Here is a 17734-nt window from a genome sequence, read left to right as displayed (position 1 = left end):
CACTTTGTTTAGATTCTAAGACATCAATTATAGCTCAAGATTCGGCAGTATGAATTCTATATCCATCTGGTTATTAGTTTGAATTTAAGTAATTCAATCAAAATATGTATTTGATCTACAAAGAAATAAGAATCACAATTTTCAATTATAGTTTGTTTTTAGGTCATTTTTAGGTCTTGAGTGCGATATTTAAATGATATGTCTATATGTGGTATGTCTCTATAACAGCGTACAGTAGACCCCAAATTACTTTTGGATAAAATATCAGCCGCCATATAGACAGGCATTAATATACTAGACACTTTTTTTTTAATTAAAATCACATGGATGTCTGATTTACTCTACTGAACCACGTGCTATTATATTTTATAATTACGGAAAATGTACTATATATAATTTATTTTCACATTAGGAGCTTTAAGTAGATGCGGCAATAGTAAATTTATTTTATTGTTTACCTGTAATTTATAAACGAAGCCAAATTAAATTTGCAATGTTAATTATTTAACTTAAATTATTCTGTATTTAATTTTATTTAGGTTAGATTTATTCGTTATGTAAGATATAGATTTTAATAAAAAAGACTTGCCAATATATATTTTTTTTCTATATCGGTCATATTTCTTATGATTTAAATACAAAGACGTATTACCCTTTCAAAAGTGATCATATACAAGGTGTACTTGAAACAATGAATGTTGAATTTGAGGTGAATATTTCATACGTTACTGTCGAGCCGTACGATATGCTGATATTCTTTAATCCTCATCAATAAAAATAGTCTCGTAAATTTAATCATCGATGTTTCGTAAATTAATGTAACATTTAAATAAATTTAATTTAATTCTCCAAATTCAAATAAAGTCAACCTGTATCTTTGCATATAAAATTTCCAATAATAATATAAAATGTAGTTAAATGCCGTTTAAGTGAAAGTTCAGTTTCTGTATTAAGGTGAACGCTCGAGTCTAAATGGAATCTGGAGCACTTTGTTTATATTGCTTTACTTGGGACAGCACACTATAACACGGTACTTGTTTTGAATGTCGAAATTGTAGGTTAAGAATAGCCTGAGCCAGGCTTTACTATTGCACCAGTGGACACACAAATAAGCACGAGTTCTGTAATGAGATTTGAATAAAAAAAAAATAAAGGTTTGTCTCCAAGTTTAATAATTCAACAATATAAATATCATTATGCATACAAATTCAAATTCTAACAGTATATTTATCACAGATCCTTAAAATTAATACTTCTATAATACATAGGTAAGAAATAGTTATTATAACTTCTTAGATCAATTATCATAAAAAATTATACACTCTCACAATTCCGCGAAAGAGATAAGAAGTAAGGTTGTGGCACTTTCTAGTTTTTACTTCTTAAAGTCTATTTACAGATTTAAATAAATACTAATCTGTTTTAGGCATCGACATAGTAGTACATACGTTTGCTAGGGTCTAAAATAAATCCTGGCGTAGTCGTTAGAATTGGAACAGCGCGTGCATACCCATTTAATGAAGCTACTGCATTTCCCCTATCTCTTGATTTTCCGCGAGTTTGAGTTGGTTTTTCTTCACTTTCTTCAGACTGAACCAGTTTCGCACTTCTGTAGTTTCCACCATGCATGGGCCGACCGGAGTTTCTACTGCTCCCATATGATTTAAAATTACCACCGTGCATACGTGACGGTTCCTCATTTTCATCTTCGTTAATGTCAACATATCTTTCACTTTTACTATTGCGGTTTTGACTTCTGCTTTGCGGCAGTTTCAAATTTCCACCATGCAAACGTGGCTTTGGATCGTAGGTGTCACGAAGCTCTACATATTTATCACTTTTCTCGCTGCCATTTCTCTGTGGAGTACTACGACTTGTATAACCAACGCGTCTTCTTGAAGGTATTTCCGTATTTACTTCTATAAACTTTCTTGTTTCAGTCTGTGAGGTTTCGACGTCACCTTTATTTTTAACATGTCTATTTTCTTTTTCTAACTCTTCCGGTGTTATACTTCTGTAATTTCCACCATGTTTTGGTCCCGATTTCACATCCAAATTTTCCCTAAAAACTTCTACATCTCCTAATTTATTTACTTCTTCTGCTAACTTCTCATCTCTGAATAAATCTAAAGTTTCTTTGTTTTTATTATTTTTCTTTTTAGGTTTAGGTGTCAATTCCTTGATGATTTCAAATTCTTTAATGTCTTGTTTAAATTGAGTAACATGTGGTGAAGATTTATTAAAAGGTAGTTCTGTGTGTATTTCCATTTTCTTTTTAGATATGGTTGGTTTTAATTGTATTTCCGCGCTACGTGATTCCGTTGTTGTAGCTGGAGCTTCAGTAGTTTTAGCTAATGTTCTCTTAGTTGGCTCCGAAGTTGTGATCTCTAATTGACTTTCTTTATCATTTGAATTAGTTTCAGCTTGTTCGTTTTCTTTATCCTCACCCTCATCTTCGTATTCGTCATTATCTTTATCTTTTACACCACTGTCGTCATTTTCCTCCTCATCCTCCTCCTCCTCTTCTTCCTCCTCCTCTTCATCATCATCGTCATCCTCATCAAAGTGGAATTTATCTTCACTCGCATTATCACCATAAACATCGCTATCGTAGCTATGATCCATTTTTTTATTCAAATCTTCATTTTTTAAACGATTTATTTTATTGACAACTCTGTCATACAAAGGTAAATATTCTTCATCATGCTTTACACCAATTAAATCATCAACTTCCTCTTTTCTCATATCGTCTTCATCTCCATCTCCCTCTCCATAAGTCTTTGTATCAGTGACTAAAGTGCTTTTCGTCGATTTCCTTTTCTTTTCTGTATACTTTGGAGAGTTGCGCTCATTATCATTTGGTATTGTAGTAGCATCATAACTAGTTATTGTTTCTTGATTTGGTTCATAATCACGGAATCTGGTAACAAGACGGAGTTTAGGTGGCTCAGTTTCATTTTCGACTTTAATAGGCTTGATTGTAGTAGTCGTGCCTCTGGTCTTTTTTCTTATTGTTGGTTTAACAGAAGTTGTCATTATTTTAGTTTTCTCGTTATCATTTTGTTCATCGTACTCCTTTTCGCTACTATTACTTTGTCGATATTTTTGTCGATTCAGTCGTTCTGTTGTTGGTATCACAGTACTGGTTCGAATAATTCTTCGCACTCTATTGGAAGAAGCAGTATTTTGTGTATCTATACTTTTTGGTAGAAACTGTGAAACATCAAAGTATGGTTTCATAGTTGGTTTTCGTCTTTTTGATTTTTTAAGTTGGTTTTGGGTTGTTGATTCTATATACGCAGTTTGTTCTTTGTTGTCAACACGAGATATAGCTTTTTTGTTTTCGACTGGTGTATATTGAGGTTTATGATTTTGTGGTCTTATTTCATAACGTGGTTCTCCTCTTCGTAAGTCAGAATTAACATCAACAAAACTGGGAATAGATGTATCATTACTTTTATCATTTTGGTTTTCTTTTCTGTCACCTTTACCGATAGTTTTGTAAACTTTTGTATTATTCTTCTTTACAGATAGATCTTTATCCTGGTTCATAGTTACTTTATCAATAACTCTGCTCAATTGTAGTTGTTTTATTAAAGGACTTATATTACTACTAGTTGTAGTTTTCTTAGAATCTGGAATTTGACTGTCTTTAATTATTTTATATGGTTCATAAGTAAAAGGTGTTGCTCTTTTTTTGCGAATGTAGGAGAGTGTTAAATTTTTAGTATCCGGTATAGAAAATGTAACATTTGAGTTATATTTAGCTCTATCTACATTGATTGCCGTACTAGGGGATGACGATTCATTTTGATTTTTGCGTACTACACCCAGAACATTAATTATATCGGAGTTTTGGGTTAATAGCTCGTCTTCCGTGTATTTGTCTACCTGTATGTTATTAAATACATCTAAAGTGGGTTTTATTACAGGTTCAGGATTTTCAATGGTATCTTCTTGAAAAAAGGGATTATCCAATGGATTTTCACCAAAATATTTAGCCTTAAAACAGTCAATTTTGTCGCCAAGTCCTTTAAGTCTTTGTTTATTTTCCAAAGTACTAAACTTTGCTTTATCTTTAGCTTCCTCACTTAAGTTTTCAATACTTTCATCTGGGTGACCTTCTTTTTTTAATTTATCTGGTATAGCATCAACATCGTCTTCAACTTCTGGACATTCAAGCTGAGATTTTGAGTCGTAAAACTCGGAACCTCCATTTGACTTTTTAGGGATAAGTTCAAAGTTTTCAGCATAACGAAGTGGGGAGTTTTTACTAAGAAGCTTAAGGTTTTGGAAGTAATAGGGATATTTTTTCTTTATACTATCAGCTTGTTTTTTTTGTATCGATTTTTCATTTGAAGCATTCAGCAAAACATCACGCTTTATCACAACATGGTTCACTACATCTTGTTCTTTATTTTTTTCCTTAAGTGTGTCAATATTTTTTTTGCTGATGCCAATATCTAAATTTACAATACCTTCGGTGTTTCGTTTATTTCGGTTATTTTCTTCACTTTCCTCTGTTTCATTATTATTATCAGATACTTCTTCTTCAGATTCGTAATAATCGGATTCATCTTCATCTTCATTTTGTTTTATATCATTTTCCCATTTTTCATCATGCTCTATTTGATTCCCATGTTTTGATCCTTCTTTATTTTTATACTTCGTACTTAAAGACGGTGTTTTATATTTTCCTTTACTCTCTGCATCTTGTTTCAGATATCCACCATGATTTTCATGATCGGATGCATGTTTTTGTTCCCCGGCATGATCGTAAGCCGTATCTTCATAACCTTCTTCAGAATACACGATTTGTGCTTTTTTACTCTTTATAGCTTCTCTTAATCGTGGTGCATTTTGAATTTCTTCAAAGTTCTCGGCATCTTGAACTGCAGCTTCTCTAGGGAGATGTTTTGTTACTTCTGTTTTTCTCACTTGAGCGTAATTTTTTACGGGAACAAAATCATCGTCATCTACCTCTTTACTAGACGTGTTTTCATTATCTCGTTCTTCACTATGCGATTCCAGATTACTGCCAGCATGTTGCCTATTTTGTTGCAACACTTTATTTATTGTGTCATCAACATCATCCTTTAGTTGCACAAACCTAGCTTTACCTTTTTGATATATGTCATAACCTTCTGATTCTTCTTCATCTTCCTGTGGCAGTAATTGAGGATATTCATTACGCTCGTCATCAAATTTCAATGAATGTTGTTGTCTTAATCCATGCAAATGATTCTTTATAGGACGATAGTGAATCGGAGTGACTTTGGCAATATTTTGACTCCAAGGATGTCTAAGTTTTTGACTTACTAGATTCTCTCTGTGAATCGGTTTCGGTGGATAATTATAATAAACTGGTCGGCGCTGGGGTCTATGCACTTCAAATTGTGTTGGTATATTTTTTTGTGGAAGTTTTCTGTGATCGATTTCCACTGGACTTTCGACGTATTCGTTTTTTGTGACATTTGACTGTCCAGCCTCATTTTGATACTTCTGTAATTTATGATGGCTATCTCGTAAATTATTCCTTATTTTATCAACATTGGGATCTTTATACAGTTGTTGCAATGCAGGTTCTTCTGATTTATAGGGATGGTACACTTCAAAAGAGGTTGTAGCAGGTTTTGCGTAATGAGAACCACCAGAACTTTGAACAAATCCTCTGTATGGTCGAGCAAGAATTTTTTCAGGATGAATGCGGTGATCTCCTAACCGTGGCTTAGGAAAGCCCGTATGAGGTGTAATGGGATGAGATTTAAAAAGCTTTTCAGGGGACTGAACACCATGAGCTTTCGCTATGTTGATGGCGAATTGTGGTTTCTTCGCAGTGTAGTGAAAATATTCGTGTGGTATGTGTTCTTCGTTAGCATCTTCATGTTTGACCGTGTTTTTTAACTGTTCGCTTGTATTCACTTCACTGTCATCGCTCCAGTTCACGGGCACTCGAATACTGGGGCAGAGTGTACACTGGATCACTAACAATATGAATACTATTGGTATGTGCATGGTTTACATCACGGATCGCGGCGTGTCTGCGGTCAACTAGCCGGGGCGGCGCAGCGAATACCGTTTTTATCTCCTCGGTCAGGCGTTGCCAAACGATTGCCACTGACCGTTCGCTATTTAAAACGCTTGGGCTAACACATAAGCGTTAGCGTAATTAAATATATATTATATTAATTCAATTAATTACATAAGAACTTCATAAACTCTTTCACTTATTCGAAACCGCAACGAGGCAAATTTCCAATATGCTGGCAACATTACCCCTTTGAATGGGCAAACTAATTCTTTGGCCAAGATAGTCAAATTATTTTTTAATATTCTTTAATTTTCCAGCCAGCACAGATATTATAATACGATCATTTTTACATTTAACACTGAAAATGCTTTAATTTTTTGAATATAATATTTATGAAATTTATAAAATAAAAAACCTGATTATAAAAGCTAAATTATAATAAAAGATCATTATCATAATCATTTACTTGCAACAATATAACATGTTTAATTGTAGATATTATAAGAAATAATATAAGTAGGACAAAGTTTTATCTAATTTAAAGGCTTGCAAGTTTTAATGTAATAAACTGAATATTATTATATTATTTTTTTTCGTTTTATGTAAACTCTTTTTTTATTATATAGATGAATGAATGAATGAATACACTTTAATTGTACAGTTACAGAGATATAAATACATATCAAGAGAGTACAATTTGGTTGCCTTATCGCTACATAGCGATTTCTTCTAGGCAACCAATGGCGTAAAAGGAAAAAACATAGAAAAGAGGTAGGTGGTGCAATTATACAAATATATAAATAAAATATAATATAATATATATATATATATATATATATTACATATTAATACAAATAAAATATATAACACAAATACCTATATAAATAGATAACATATAACATTCTCAATTTATATGAAATACATAAATAATTAAAATTACACACTTAAAATGATCCGCTTCAGCGATGTTCGGTTTCTTGAAGGTCCCAATTGATTGTGCCTCACGGATATCTAACGGCAGGGCGTTCTATATTTTAATAGCCTGAACCGTATTATTATTATTAAGATTAACTTCCGCGTAAGGAAGGTAAAGAGGAGTAGAAGGATGAAATAAAACACAGTACAGAATAGAAACAATGTGCAAATTCCGGCGAAGTCTGATAGGTAACCACTTGAGACGAGACCGAAATTGAGAAATATTATCATATTTGCGCAACCCAAAATGATGATGATTAAATAAAATTTAATTTCAGGCCTTAACATTCAGCATACTATTTATCTACGGGATAATAGTAATTTTTCGTACAAGAGCGGCTAAACAGACCATTATTATCAATGTTTAAATGAATTTGTAATTTAATGGTTGTACCAACTAACTGCCCAAATTGAGATTTACCATATCATTGAATCTACCTCAGAGAACAGAGTTTTTTTTCTATTACGTGCATCTGATAAAAATCAGTTCTTATAAGGAAGAGTTTCACTATTACCTTTTTTAAATTATTATCTTTTAAAGAGGTTGTCCTGCCTTTGTTTTATGTTCTAATTATATTTCTACCTACACCTCAAAAGCTAATCTCCTTGAACTTAATGACTTAAAACCTTAAAATAATCATTCAACCGTATTCAACGAAGTCAACAAAATACTCATTCGAAGTATGAGTGTTTTGAGGTTCTAGAGAAGTAAGTAGCATCGCTTATGCCTTAAACCAAAAGTCACTTGCACTTTAGAGAAATTGTGATATAAAAACTGTACACAAGTTTAACGATTAACTTAATAGATAACTTGCATAGGACAAAGACACCCGGATACCGATGCGAGAAAGCACTACGCGTGGTCACTTTCCTTCACAAGTGTCACCAGTAGGTATAGTCTGAGTGTATAGAAAATGCCAATGCATTGTTTTCAATGGCAATTTGCACTAATAATACAGCACAGCTGGCTTTGACATCAACCCATTACCAGCCCACTATTTACGGTTAACGCTGTAGTTCACCACGCTGGCCCATTACGGATTGGTGGACTCCACACACCTTTGCGAACATTGTGTAGAACTCTCAGGCATGCAGGTTACCTCACTATGTTTTTCTATACCGTTAAAGCAAGTGATATTTTAATTACTTAAACGCACATATCTTAAAGTTAGAGGTGCGTACTGGGATTCGAACTCGGCCTACCGAAAATGAAGTCGAGCTCCTACCCAATGCGCTATCACCGCTTTTTTACGTAATAGTTGATAATTAAAATGTTGACCTTGACTTTTGACTTTTTTTTTTGTGAGTTCGATTTTTGGGTTGGACAAGTCAATCCGTCAGTTACCTCGTGTAATTGAAAAAGCTTTGATTGATGACAGTTAAAAATCTGGGATGGAGATTGAACCCGTAGCCTCCCATTTATCACAGTGCTCACCGATGCGCCGGAGTCGACAAATGACATAGAATTTAAATTGGAATTTTCTAAGCAAACAGGTTGTACTTTTAACTGAATATTTTGATTTGACTTTCCTGCAATCTTAAGTAGGTATGTTTTGACCGCTGGGCCACTTGCAACTAGATGTAGGTGAGCCTGTTTCAAACTGGTTCAATTTCAGCATTAAGTGCTTTAAAATAATAAAGCGTACGCACTTATATGGCTTTTAAATCATATAATAAGTTTCATTAGTTTTAACTAAGTTGTTAAAACAAAGGAAAGTATTTTTGAATTTCATCATCTCCACCATCATTATCGGCTTACTTCAGGGCACGGCTAGGCTCTCAGTATAAGTGTGAATTTGTTGACTTCATAAGCATTTCGAAACTTTAACGTGAGCAATAAGACCACCTTTGCACACATCATGATGTCTTTATCTGTGTCACTGTATTACCCTGCATAAGCAAAAACGATTTTAAAGAAATGAACCAGTTAACTGTGACCAAGTATAGTTGTTTATCGAAAGTCCGCCAGTAGCAAGGTTTGTGCAACCATAGTCCTTTATGTAATGTCACCAGGTGACCGATCGCACAATGACAGGTTTGACGTAACACCATTACCGCTATAGCGTTTTAATCACTTACCTAAGAAGCCACCTAACTTGCGCTAAGTGTTGCGTCTTCCATCTTTAAGAACATCTATGTAGTTTATGACTATCGCTTACATCCCACTGCCATCTTTAGAAGGCTTACTGGCGCAGTGGGCAGCGACCCTGCTTTCGGAGTCAAAGGCCGTGTGTTCGAATCCCATTACTGGAAAATATTTGGTTTATCATCCAAATATTTTCCACTGGATGTTTTTCAGTGTCAGGGTGTTAATCTGTATAATATTCATAAAAAAATTCATCAGTCATCTTAGTACCCATAACAAAGGCTACGCCTACTTTGGGGCTAGATGGCGATGTGTGTATTTTCGTAGTATATTTATTGATTTCTTTATTATTTATGTACACATTTTCAAGTCCATTTTTCAGGCTCATAAATCATTCTACGGGCTTATTACAATAAAGAAATGATGGACTATGATATGTTTAGCATACCAGAAAAATGTTTTAATTTGCCTCTGAAAGAACAATTATAAAGAAATATAATAAGTAGAAAAGTATAATTCATTGCATATCAATAACAAAATATATAACAACGACACATTAAACCAGTTGAATAATTGTAAAATCTATGAATTTGTTGGGCTAATCTACCGTCTGAACGAGAAATACATTTTTTCTACAATTTTTTATAGTCGGTGCAGGTCTAATTGAGGACCTTCCTTTTTATAAAAAATCTTTTAATTTAAATCCACCTTCTAATTTTTTCTGCATTGCCAGTTTTCTTTATGATGCTGCACTGAAGGTGTACGTCGAACAAGTGTAAAAGTGCTTCGCATACCTTTGCATGCAGATTACAAGATTTTCTCTTTCGTGAGGATTGTAGCAAATCATCGTTCCTTAATAGGTATCATTATATAATGGTACATATTAAGGAAGAGACTTCAATTTGACAAGATTTTTTTCTCAAACCTACAAAGGACTTTTTAACACCCGACCCAAAAACGGTGTTATAAGCTTGAAATCTCTCTGAGTGTGTATGTGTGTGTGTTGTGTGTGTGTGCGTGTGTGTGTCTATCAGTGGCAGCGGATGAAGAAGATTGTTTTTAGTTTGAAAGGTTAAGTAGTGGAAAGTACTCTAAGCTATGTTTGATGAAAGTCGGTCTGAAATGGCCGCCGCCGGTGTGGCGTTTTAGGTTTATTTTAACAAAATCCTCAATATGGGTATCAAATGAAAGGGCTCTAAGGGGAAAATTACAAATCCAAGATGGCCGCCACCACGAATATTCTACAAGACGAACTATATTATATTTGTTTTTACAACTCCATTTGGGTATCTAATAAAAGGGCTTGACTAGTAGAAAAATGTACATAGTCTTGACAGCCTGACTTAGGATCGTAAGTTAGACAAGTTTTTAACGGTGCCATTTTTTGCTCGTGTGATGACTTCAGTGTCACTGGCCGAGGCAAGAGGTCTAGGCCGTACGGCACTCAATTCTTTCATTCGAATAAAATAAGCTAAACGTAAACATCGCAATATTTTTTTAAATTATGTACAATTAATTAATCAGTGAGCTTACAAATATATAAACGCAATTAATTGTAACTTTTGTAACAAACAAAGTCAATAAAAATCACCATTTTGTGGTGGCAGCCATCTAGTATTTGAAGTTTGACACAATGTATAGTATTCTACTAGTCAACTCTTTTCATTTGGTACCCAAATTGAGAGGTTTATGAAAAAATATGTTATCCGCCATTTTGCGGCGGTGGCCATTGTGGAACAATTTTCATCTCTCCCGATTAATTATACATACATTTGAAACAAAGAATCAATATCAAAATCTGTTCATCCTTTTGGAAGCTACAACGCCACAGACAGATATACACACACACACGTTAAATTCATAACACCCTGTTATTCTTGCGTCGGGGTTTTGTAATAGAAAATGATGACTTACTCATTATTTTTTCTAATTTTTAATAAGACAAAACATTAAAAGCCCTTTAAATCGATTAAGAAAGAAAAGGTGAGATCATTTATTATAAGAAAAACCATAAAAGTTATATGGCGCATTGGCGAAATACGAGTACCTATGTCTCCCGTGAAATTTGTGAGAAACAATGTCTCGACTCAAATAATAGATTGAAATTGGATGTGTCATAAATATGTACGGGCTTATAGTGTCATGAAGCTTAGAGTGTATAACGCGTGTTCAACGTGTGGTCCACTTTGGTAATAAAAATAAATTTGCTTTATATCACATAAAATAGAATCACAAAAACAACTTTTTATATCTCATTTTCGGAAAATTAGTGGTATAAATTATCTAAACTGTGGTTGGTAAACACTTCAATACCGCCCCAAGGGTTGTAACGTTTATCAGAAAAAGATTGCGGAATAGCCTCTTGTCTCATGCGTTACAATTTTTTCATGCTTTTTGATTTGTGCCTTACAGGACAGGCAAAGGTTATTGACCATACATCCTAAGCAGTCGTATTACAATATTTGTTCGGTTTTAGGTATGTTTATTTAACGGGTCATTAAAAAGACAAAAAATTAGATAAAATCTATCTTCACGTATTATAAAACAATGTCCCCTTAAGTGTATTTTTTATCATGGTTTTCTGTAAATTGGCTGAAATATAAATAAAAAACAAAAGCCGAGCGATAAAGTGCGCGTTCGCTTTTTTAACGTTTTTAATGATTTTACACCTTAATCTATACTTATAATAAAACTACAGCAGGTCAAATTCTGTACATTGAAGATATATTGGACTCGGTACTGCAATGGAATTCATATAGTCGTAAAGTGTATTTAAGAAGATTTTTTAAGTGAATTTTATCAGATTCATTAAAGTCGATTCCATTCAAATTAACTCAGAAAGTAAACAACCGACTTTGCAAACAACCATACTTTAATTCATTCCGACGATTTAAAAACTCGTCTACTTTGCCATTTTTTTTTCTAAATTTTCGATTAGTTTCGTCATTTTTTTTCTGAAACCGAGTGAAACCAGACCCTGACTTCCTTTGCAACAGCAATACTTGTTAGTCTAGAACAATTTGTTATGGGTCAAACGAAAGTTGATTGAGAGTCGTGCCTACCAACCTGTTGTGAGTGAATATAATTTGTTTGTAATGGATTCGTATTTCAGAATTAGTTTTGCTCTCGATTAGTTTAAGTTATTGATAAATTCAAATTTATAGGTACTTGTGGTTTCTACAATCCTAATCAATGAGTGAAGTAGGATAGTGGGTCTTGTTTCTATATCACTGTATTCCCATATTCATCATTATCAAAACTTGATCACATTACCGGTCCCAGCAGGGCACGGGTTCGACTCAGAAAGATAGGGGTTTTAGCTTAAGTCCAACATGCTGGCCGATTGGATTGGATTGGATTGCCAACATGCATCACACGCCTTCGAAAACACTATGATGTAAAGTAGGATGACGTGAGTGTGCAGGGGCATTATTTTTACTTTTTTATTTAATTAAATTTTTATTCGTTTTAATGAAAACTATGAAGAAGAATAATGATATCGATATTTGAAAGCCTATTAAAAAACAATTATATTTTTTTCATCTGTCAAGTGTCAGTTTGCGAGTTCCCTCAACATTACGCACAGCTGAATCGATGTCGTAACTTTAGATGGCGCCTAACGCCGTTAGTCATCATCTAAAAGTTGGGTAAACGTTTCTTTCTCTACGCATCACCCAAATCATTAGGTAACCGATTGAAGATTTTCTAGACTTAGTGAAAACTTGCATGCATTAGTCCCGCAGTGAACTATATACTATATATTATAAGATTCTTATAAAGAAATGTCTTGGAAATAAATAAATATACTACAATACACACATCGCCGTCTAGCCCAAAGTAAGCGCACCTTGTGTTATGGGTTTTAAGAGGACTGATGAATATTTTTATGAATAATATACATACATACTTATAATATACAGATAAACACTTAGACACTGAAAAACATTCATGTTCATCACATAAACATGTTCCAGTTGTGGGAATCGAACCCACGGGCATGGACACAAAAAGCAGGGTCGCTGCCCACTGCGCTAGTCGGCCTTCAATAATACTTTACTAATGGTTATACCGAGTTCACATTTCACCATTTGTCAGAAGTAGTAAAGTAGTAAAGTAAGTAATTTCCCTGACAATTAATTGATAGCAACATTATGCGCCTGCGCAACAAGACGCGCAAAACATGTGTGTACAACAAAATGAAGAAGTTTTTTTCGCTGAAATCTCTCAACACCAAGCCTGATAGGAGAGCCTATTAAGGAGGAGAAGTTATCTCTTTTTCATTGATTTTGTTTCATTATAGTATCAATATTATGTTTTAATCCATTGATTAGGTACAGCTTTATTTTGAACTCAGTTTTGCTATATTTTTATTATGATGTTCTTCATAGATAAAAATCAGTATTTAATGTTAATGAGTATGTGAAACGAATCTGTAACTTTAAGTTTCTTTTTTTACTCTGTGTGTCATTATACCTAGTCGTGATAGACTAGAGGTACGGGCTTCGGGTTCCTTTTCGGGTAGACTGAGTTCCATTCTATTCAGAATTATGTGCTTTTTTATTTATATAAATAATCACTTGCGTTAACGGTGAAGGAAAACATCGTGAGGAAACCTGCATGCCTCAGAATCCTACATAATGTTCTCAAAGGTGTGTGGAGTCCACCAATCCGCACTGGGCCAGCGAAGTGGCCTAAAGCCTAAACCCATTCTCATTGTGGGAGGAGACCCGTGCCCTGTAGTGGGCCGGTAGTGGGTCGATATAATGATGATGATGAATATATAAACGCTTAATAATTGTGCGAAAAACGTACACGAATAAAGAAAATTTCAATTTAAATGTGAATTTTTTTTTGGAAACTTAAAATCTGTTTGCGTGTAGTGACTTTAGATTATAGACAAGAAGCTGCCAAGAAATTCAGCATTTACTCTTATCCAACATCAACATTATACAATTTAACAAACATTATTCTTGTGTGTCGATGAAAGTGAAGCCTATTGCATCGAATTATTTTAATACTAGCTGTTGCCCGCGACTTCGTCTGCGTTTGATTTTGTTTTTTGATGTGGCATTAAATTTAGTTTTAGAAAAAAAAAAAAAAGTATTGAGTATCACTAAGCCTTAAATGAGGGGTTTGCTGCTGTCCGCTGAGGAGTTCTGTCCTCTTTCTCCAACAACAGTTTGGGTAAATTTAAAGACATATTATAACCTCTATAGTACAAAAATAATTATTTAAATCGGTTATAATTTGTAGGAGTTATGGTGTAAAATCACCTCTCCCAAAGGAACCGAGCTTAATGTCGGGATAAAAAGTATCCTTTACTACTTCTAACACTTCCAAGAATATGTGTACAAAGTTTCATGAGGATCGGTTAAGTAGTTTTTGCGTGAAAGCGTAACAGGTAGTAGGGATTAGGGATTACGGATTAGGGATTAGGGATTAGTAGGGATAGGCATAATAAAAAAGTTTTTGACGTGTTGTATGTGTGACAATGTTTATTCATTGTTAAGTCAACATCTCCTGAGAATACTCAGGTTTCGTAGCGAAACGTGCGTAGAGGGCGTACATTTTGAAAGATCTGTTTGGTGTGGAGTTTAGGAGATTGAAGAAATTATAAATTACACCATACAGATTCTCCTATTTTTCGCGGTGTATAGCAAATTAAGCTTAATTTTCATATTCTGTGATTATATTTACCTATGTTGTAGTAAACTAATCAAATTTTTCATCGCGTTCAGTTTTTTTATTAATCAACTCTGTTCATATTTCATCAGCCACTTTTGCCGATTCTCTAATCGACACTTTTGAAACATTTGATTGAAAAACGTGAGTCAAGGAAACGGTTGCAGTTAATGAAGTTTTTGTACCGCAATAAGTTTATAAAATTACTTGAGGTACTTACTCTCAGTAAAAATGGTAAACAACCAGCAGGTTTCAGTAACTTCGATTAGATGAACAAAGGATTATAAGAACCGAGAGATTAAAAGAGCAATTCAGCGAATAATAAGAAAATAAGTGAAGACAGAGTTTCCATGTTAAAATATATAGACCGAAGTATTTACCTTTGTTGTTTAAATTATAAGGAAGGTCGTTATACTTTGTTGCCATGTTGAACTGCGGCTCGAGAGGTCCTAAGTTCGATTTCTGCTTTGGCCTAGGAATTGAAGAATTGAGTTTTATATGTTTAAAATTTTCAGTACCAACCCGGACTTAGAGGTCAGTCCCTGTTATTATCACTAAGTTGTGATAAGAAGCGTTAAACCAGCCAACCTGCATTAGAGCAGCTAGGTGGGTCTATGCTCTACAACATTCATAGAGATATAAGTGAGGAAGACGGGTTTGCCCAGCAGTGGGCACAGGCGTTGATGATATAGAGATCTGGCAGTTTGAAGACAGTAGTTACGAATGGATGGACGGACAATCGGACGGACAGACGGAGGGAGAACAAATCGATCCTGAAATCAAAGTCAAATTAAAATATTTATTTATTCAAACAGGCACCTATCTATACGTACATTGCATGTAAAATATGACATATAAATGATTGATGGCGATAACTAAATTTGTCAACTTAAAATGAAAGGCTATGAGGGTTCCAAATCCGCACTGGTCTAAGAAGAAGCCCACAACAAACTTAGCAGGTTGTTTTTTTTATTTTTGTTATTGCCATCTCACATTGTCATTTAAAACTATTAAAGAAGCAACCTGGTTAGAGCAATAATTTATACCCAATCATTTTTATCGTTGATGTAGTCCTTAGTACTATAATAGGACTTTTCTATAAGCTTACGATTAATACAAACTTTGAACTTTTCAAGACACATCTCCAACATATCAACGGGTAGTTTATCGTAAAATTTGAATACAATTTCCTTTAAATGATTTACTTGTAAGGTACGGAACCCCTTAAACACGCGTATCAATGTCAAATACAAAACTCACACAATTTGTTGCTGCTTTAAGCCTATCTAGGTCACACAACTCAATCAGCACATGAACAATGACTAGATATCAGTAACTTGACTGCCAAAACCGGAAGTCATGATAAAAACTAGCTTGCAGGTAAGTTACGAGTTTAACTCAGATAAGGATTATCTAACACTTTCCTGCACGGCTAGCAGGGACAGGAAACCAAAAATATTTCCCTTCATTATATTCCCTGCGATATTCATCATCTGTAAACCGTGATAGCCCAGTGGCTAGGTCTTCGGCTTTACTTTCAGGAGGCCGAGTTCGAATCCCAGCACGCACCTCTAACTTTAAGTAACGTGCGTATTAAGCAATTAATAAATCACTTGCTTCAACGGTTCGTTCTTTCTCACTTGCATCGTGAGAAAACCTGCATGCCTGAGAGTTTTCCATAATTTTCTTAAAGGTGTGTGAGGAGCTCCATGCCGTGTAGTGGGCCAAAGTACGACAACAGTGAATAGGCGCACGGGTGGAATTTTTTTTTTTTCCCGGGGGAGAAAATGTTTTCTCCATATGCATTCGAGATGGATGATTAAACGATAACCCGTTTTCTTATGTCTATGTGTTTGTTATGTATGTTTATAGAAATAGGTGTACTTTCTTAATAGCTTCGCAATATATTTATACTAATATAATCTTAATTATTATAAACAAAAAGTTGATATAAATAATCGACTTACTAGGAACGCATATAAAATGATATTGCGTATTACTGTATATTGTCTGAGAAAAGTACAGAAATCCTTTGTAGGGATGGGTATTTGCTTTTATATTATGTAAATTGTTGATGTTGGAAAAGAGCAACTGCTGAGTTTCTTGCCGGCTTCTTCTCGGTAGAATCTGCCTTCCGAACCGGTGGTAGAATCACTACAAACAGACAGACTTGACGTTTCAAAAGTGCTTATATTAGGCCTACTTGAAATAAATGAATTTTGAATTTTGAATTTTTTTGAATTTATAACATAGATATTATATGATACCCAAGGTAATATTAGACCTTCTTTTACCTAAGTTTTAACAATGTATTAAAATGCATTTAATCAATCGTGGTTACTACACTATTGATGAATTCTTTAAAGAAAGTTTTGTTTGGAAGCAGATTACTCCGCTCTCATCTCTCACAAGATAGAAAAATTAAAAAATTAAAAAAAAAGACTGTTAAATTATAAAATGATGTTGAAAAAAGCAATCTGCTGAATTTCTTGCCGGCTCTTCTCGGTAAAATCTGCCTGGCGAACCGGTCACTACAAACAGACTGACTTGACGTTTCAAAAGTGCTTATAAACTCGGCCTACTTGAAATAAATGAATTTTGAATTTAAATTGTAGAACTTCCGTTGCATGTCGCAGCACCTTTATTAGCGGTAGGATACGATAAATATGTATCATTCAACGATCAATATTTAGCTGCCAAGGTTCCGCGAAGCCTTTGTAGACTAGAGCTTACGAGATGCAGCCTTTATATCTCACTTGTGCTGTGTTATTCTACAAATACATGCAATTATTGTATCTATTTTAACAAACAATTAACAAGAAAAGCGTATTCCTAATTTTATAGTTTTCAAGGATTAGTCTTTTACTTTTGTAGATTTTCTTAAACAGAATAAATCTATACCTACTAATATATAACAGTTATTGTAATTCAGCCATCTGAATCTGTAATGGGTTCGGTAA

At 34.1% G+C, this 17734-nt stretch overlaps 1 protein-coding gene across 1 annotated transcript; it reads right to left on the bottom strand.

Moving 5' to 3' along the window:
• Nucleotides 1-1422: 1422 nt before the first annotated feature.
• On the bottom strand, nt 1423-6015 carry LOC120626078 (MATH and LRR domain-containing protein PFE0570w-like). The gene has a single exon (XM_039893365.1). It carries the CDS (start codon nt 6013-6015, stop codon nt 1423-1425), a length of 4593 nt encoding a protein of 1530 aa, XP_039749299.1.
• Between the last annotated feature and the right edge of the window lie 11719 nt (nt 6016-17734).

The sequence above is a fragment of the Pararge aegeria genome, chromosome 8 (assembly GCF_905163445.1).
Source record: "Pararge aegeria chromosome 8, ilParAegt1.1, whole genome shotgun sequence".
NCBI lineage: Eukaryota > Metazoa > Arthropoda > Insecta > Lepidoptera > Nymphalidae > Pararge > Pararge aegeria.
This window is presented reverse-complemented; position numbering and strand designations above follow the sequence as displayed.

Excerpts from the sequence above, each read along its gene's own strand:
- LOC120626078 (XM_039893365.1), bottom strand. The coding sequence starts at position 6,015 with ATGCACATACCAATAGTATTCATATTGTTAGTGATCCAGTGTACACTC.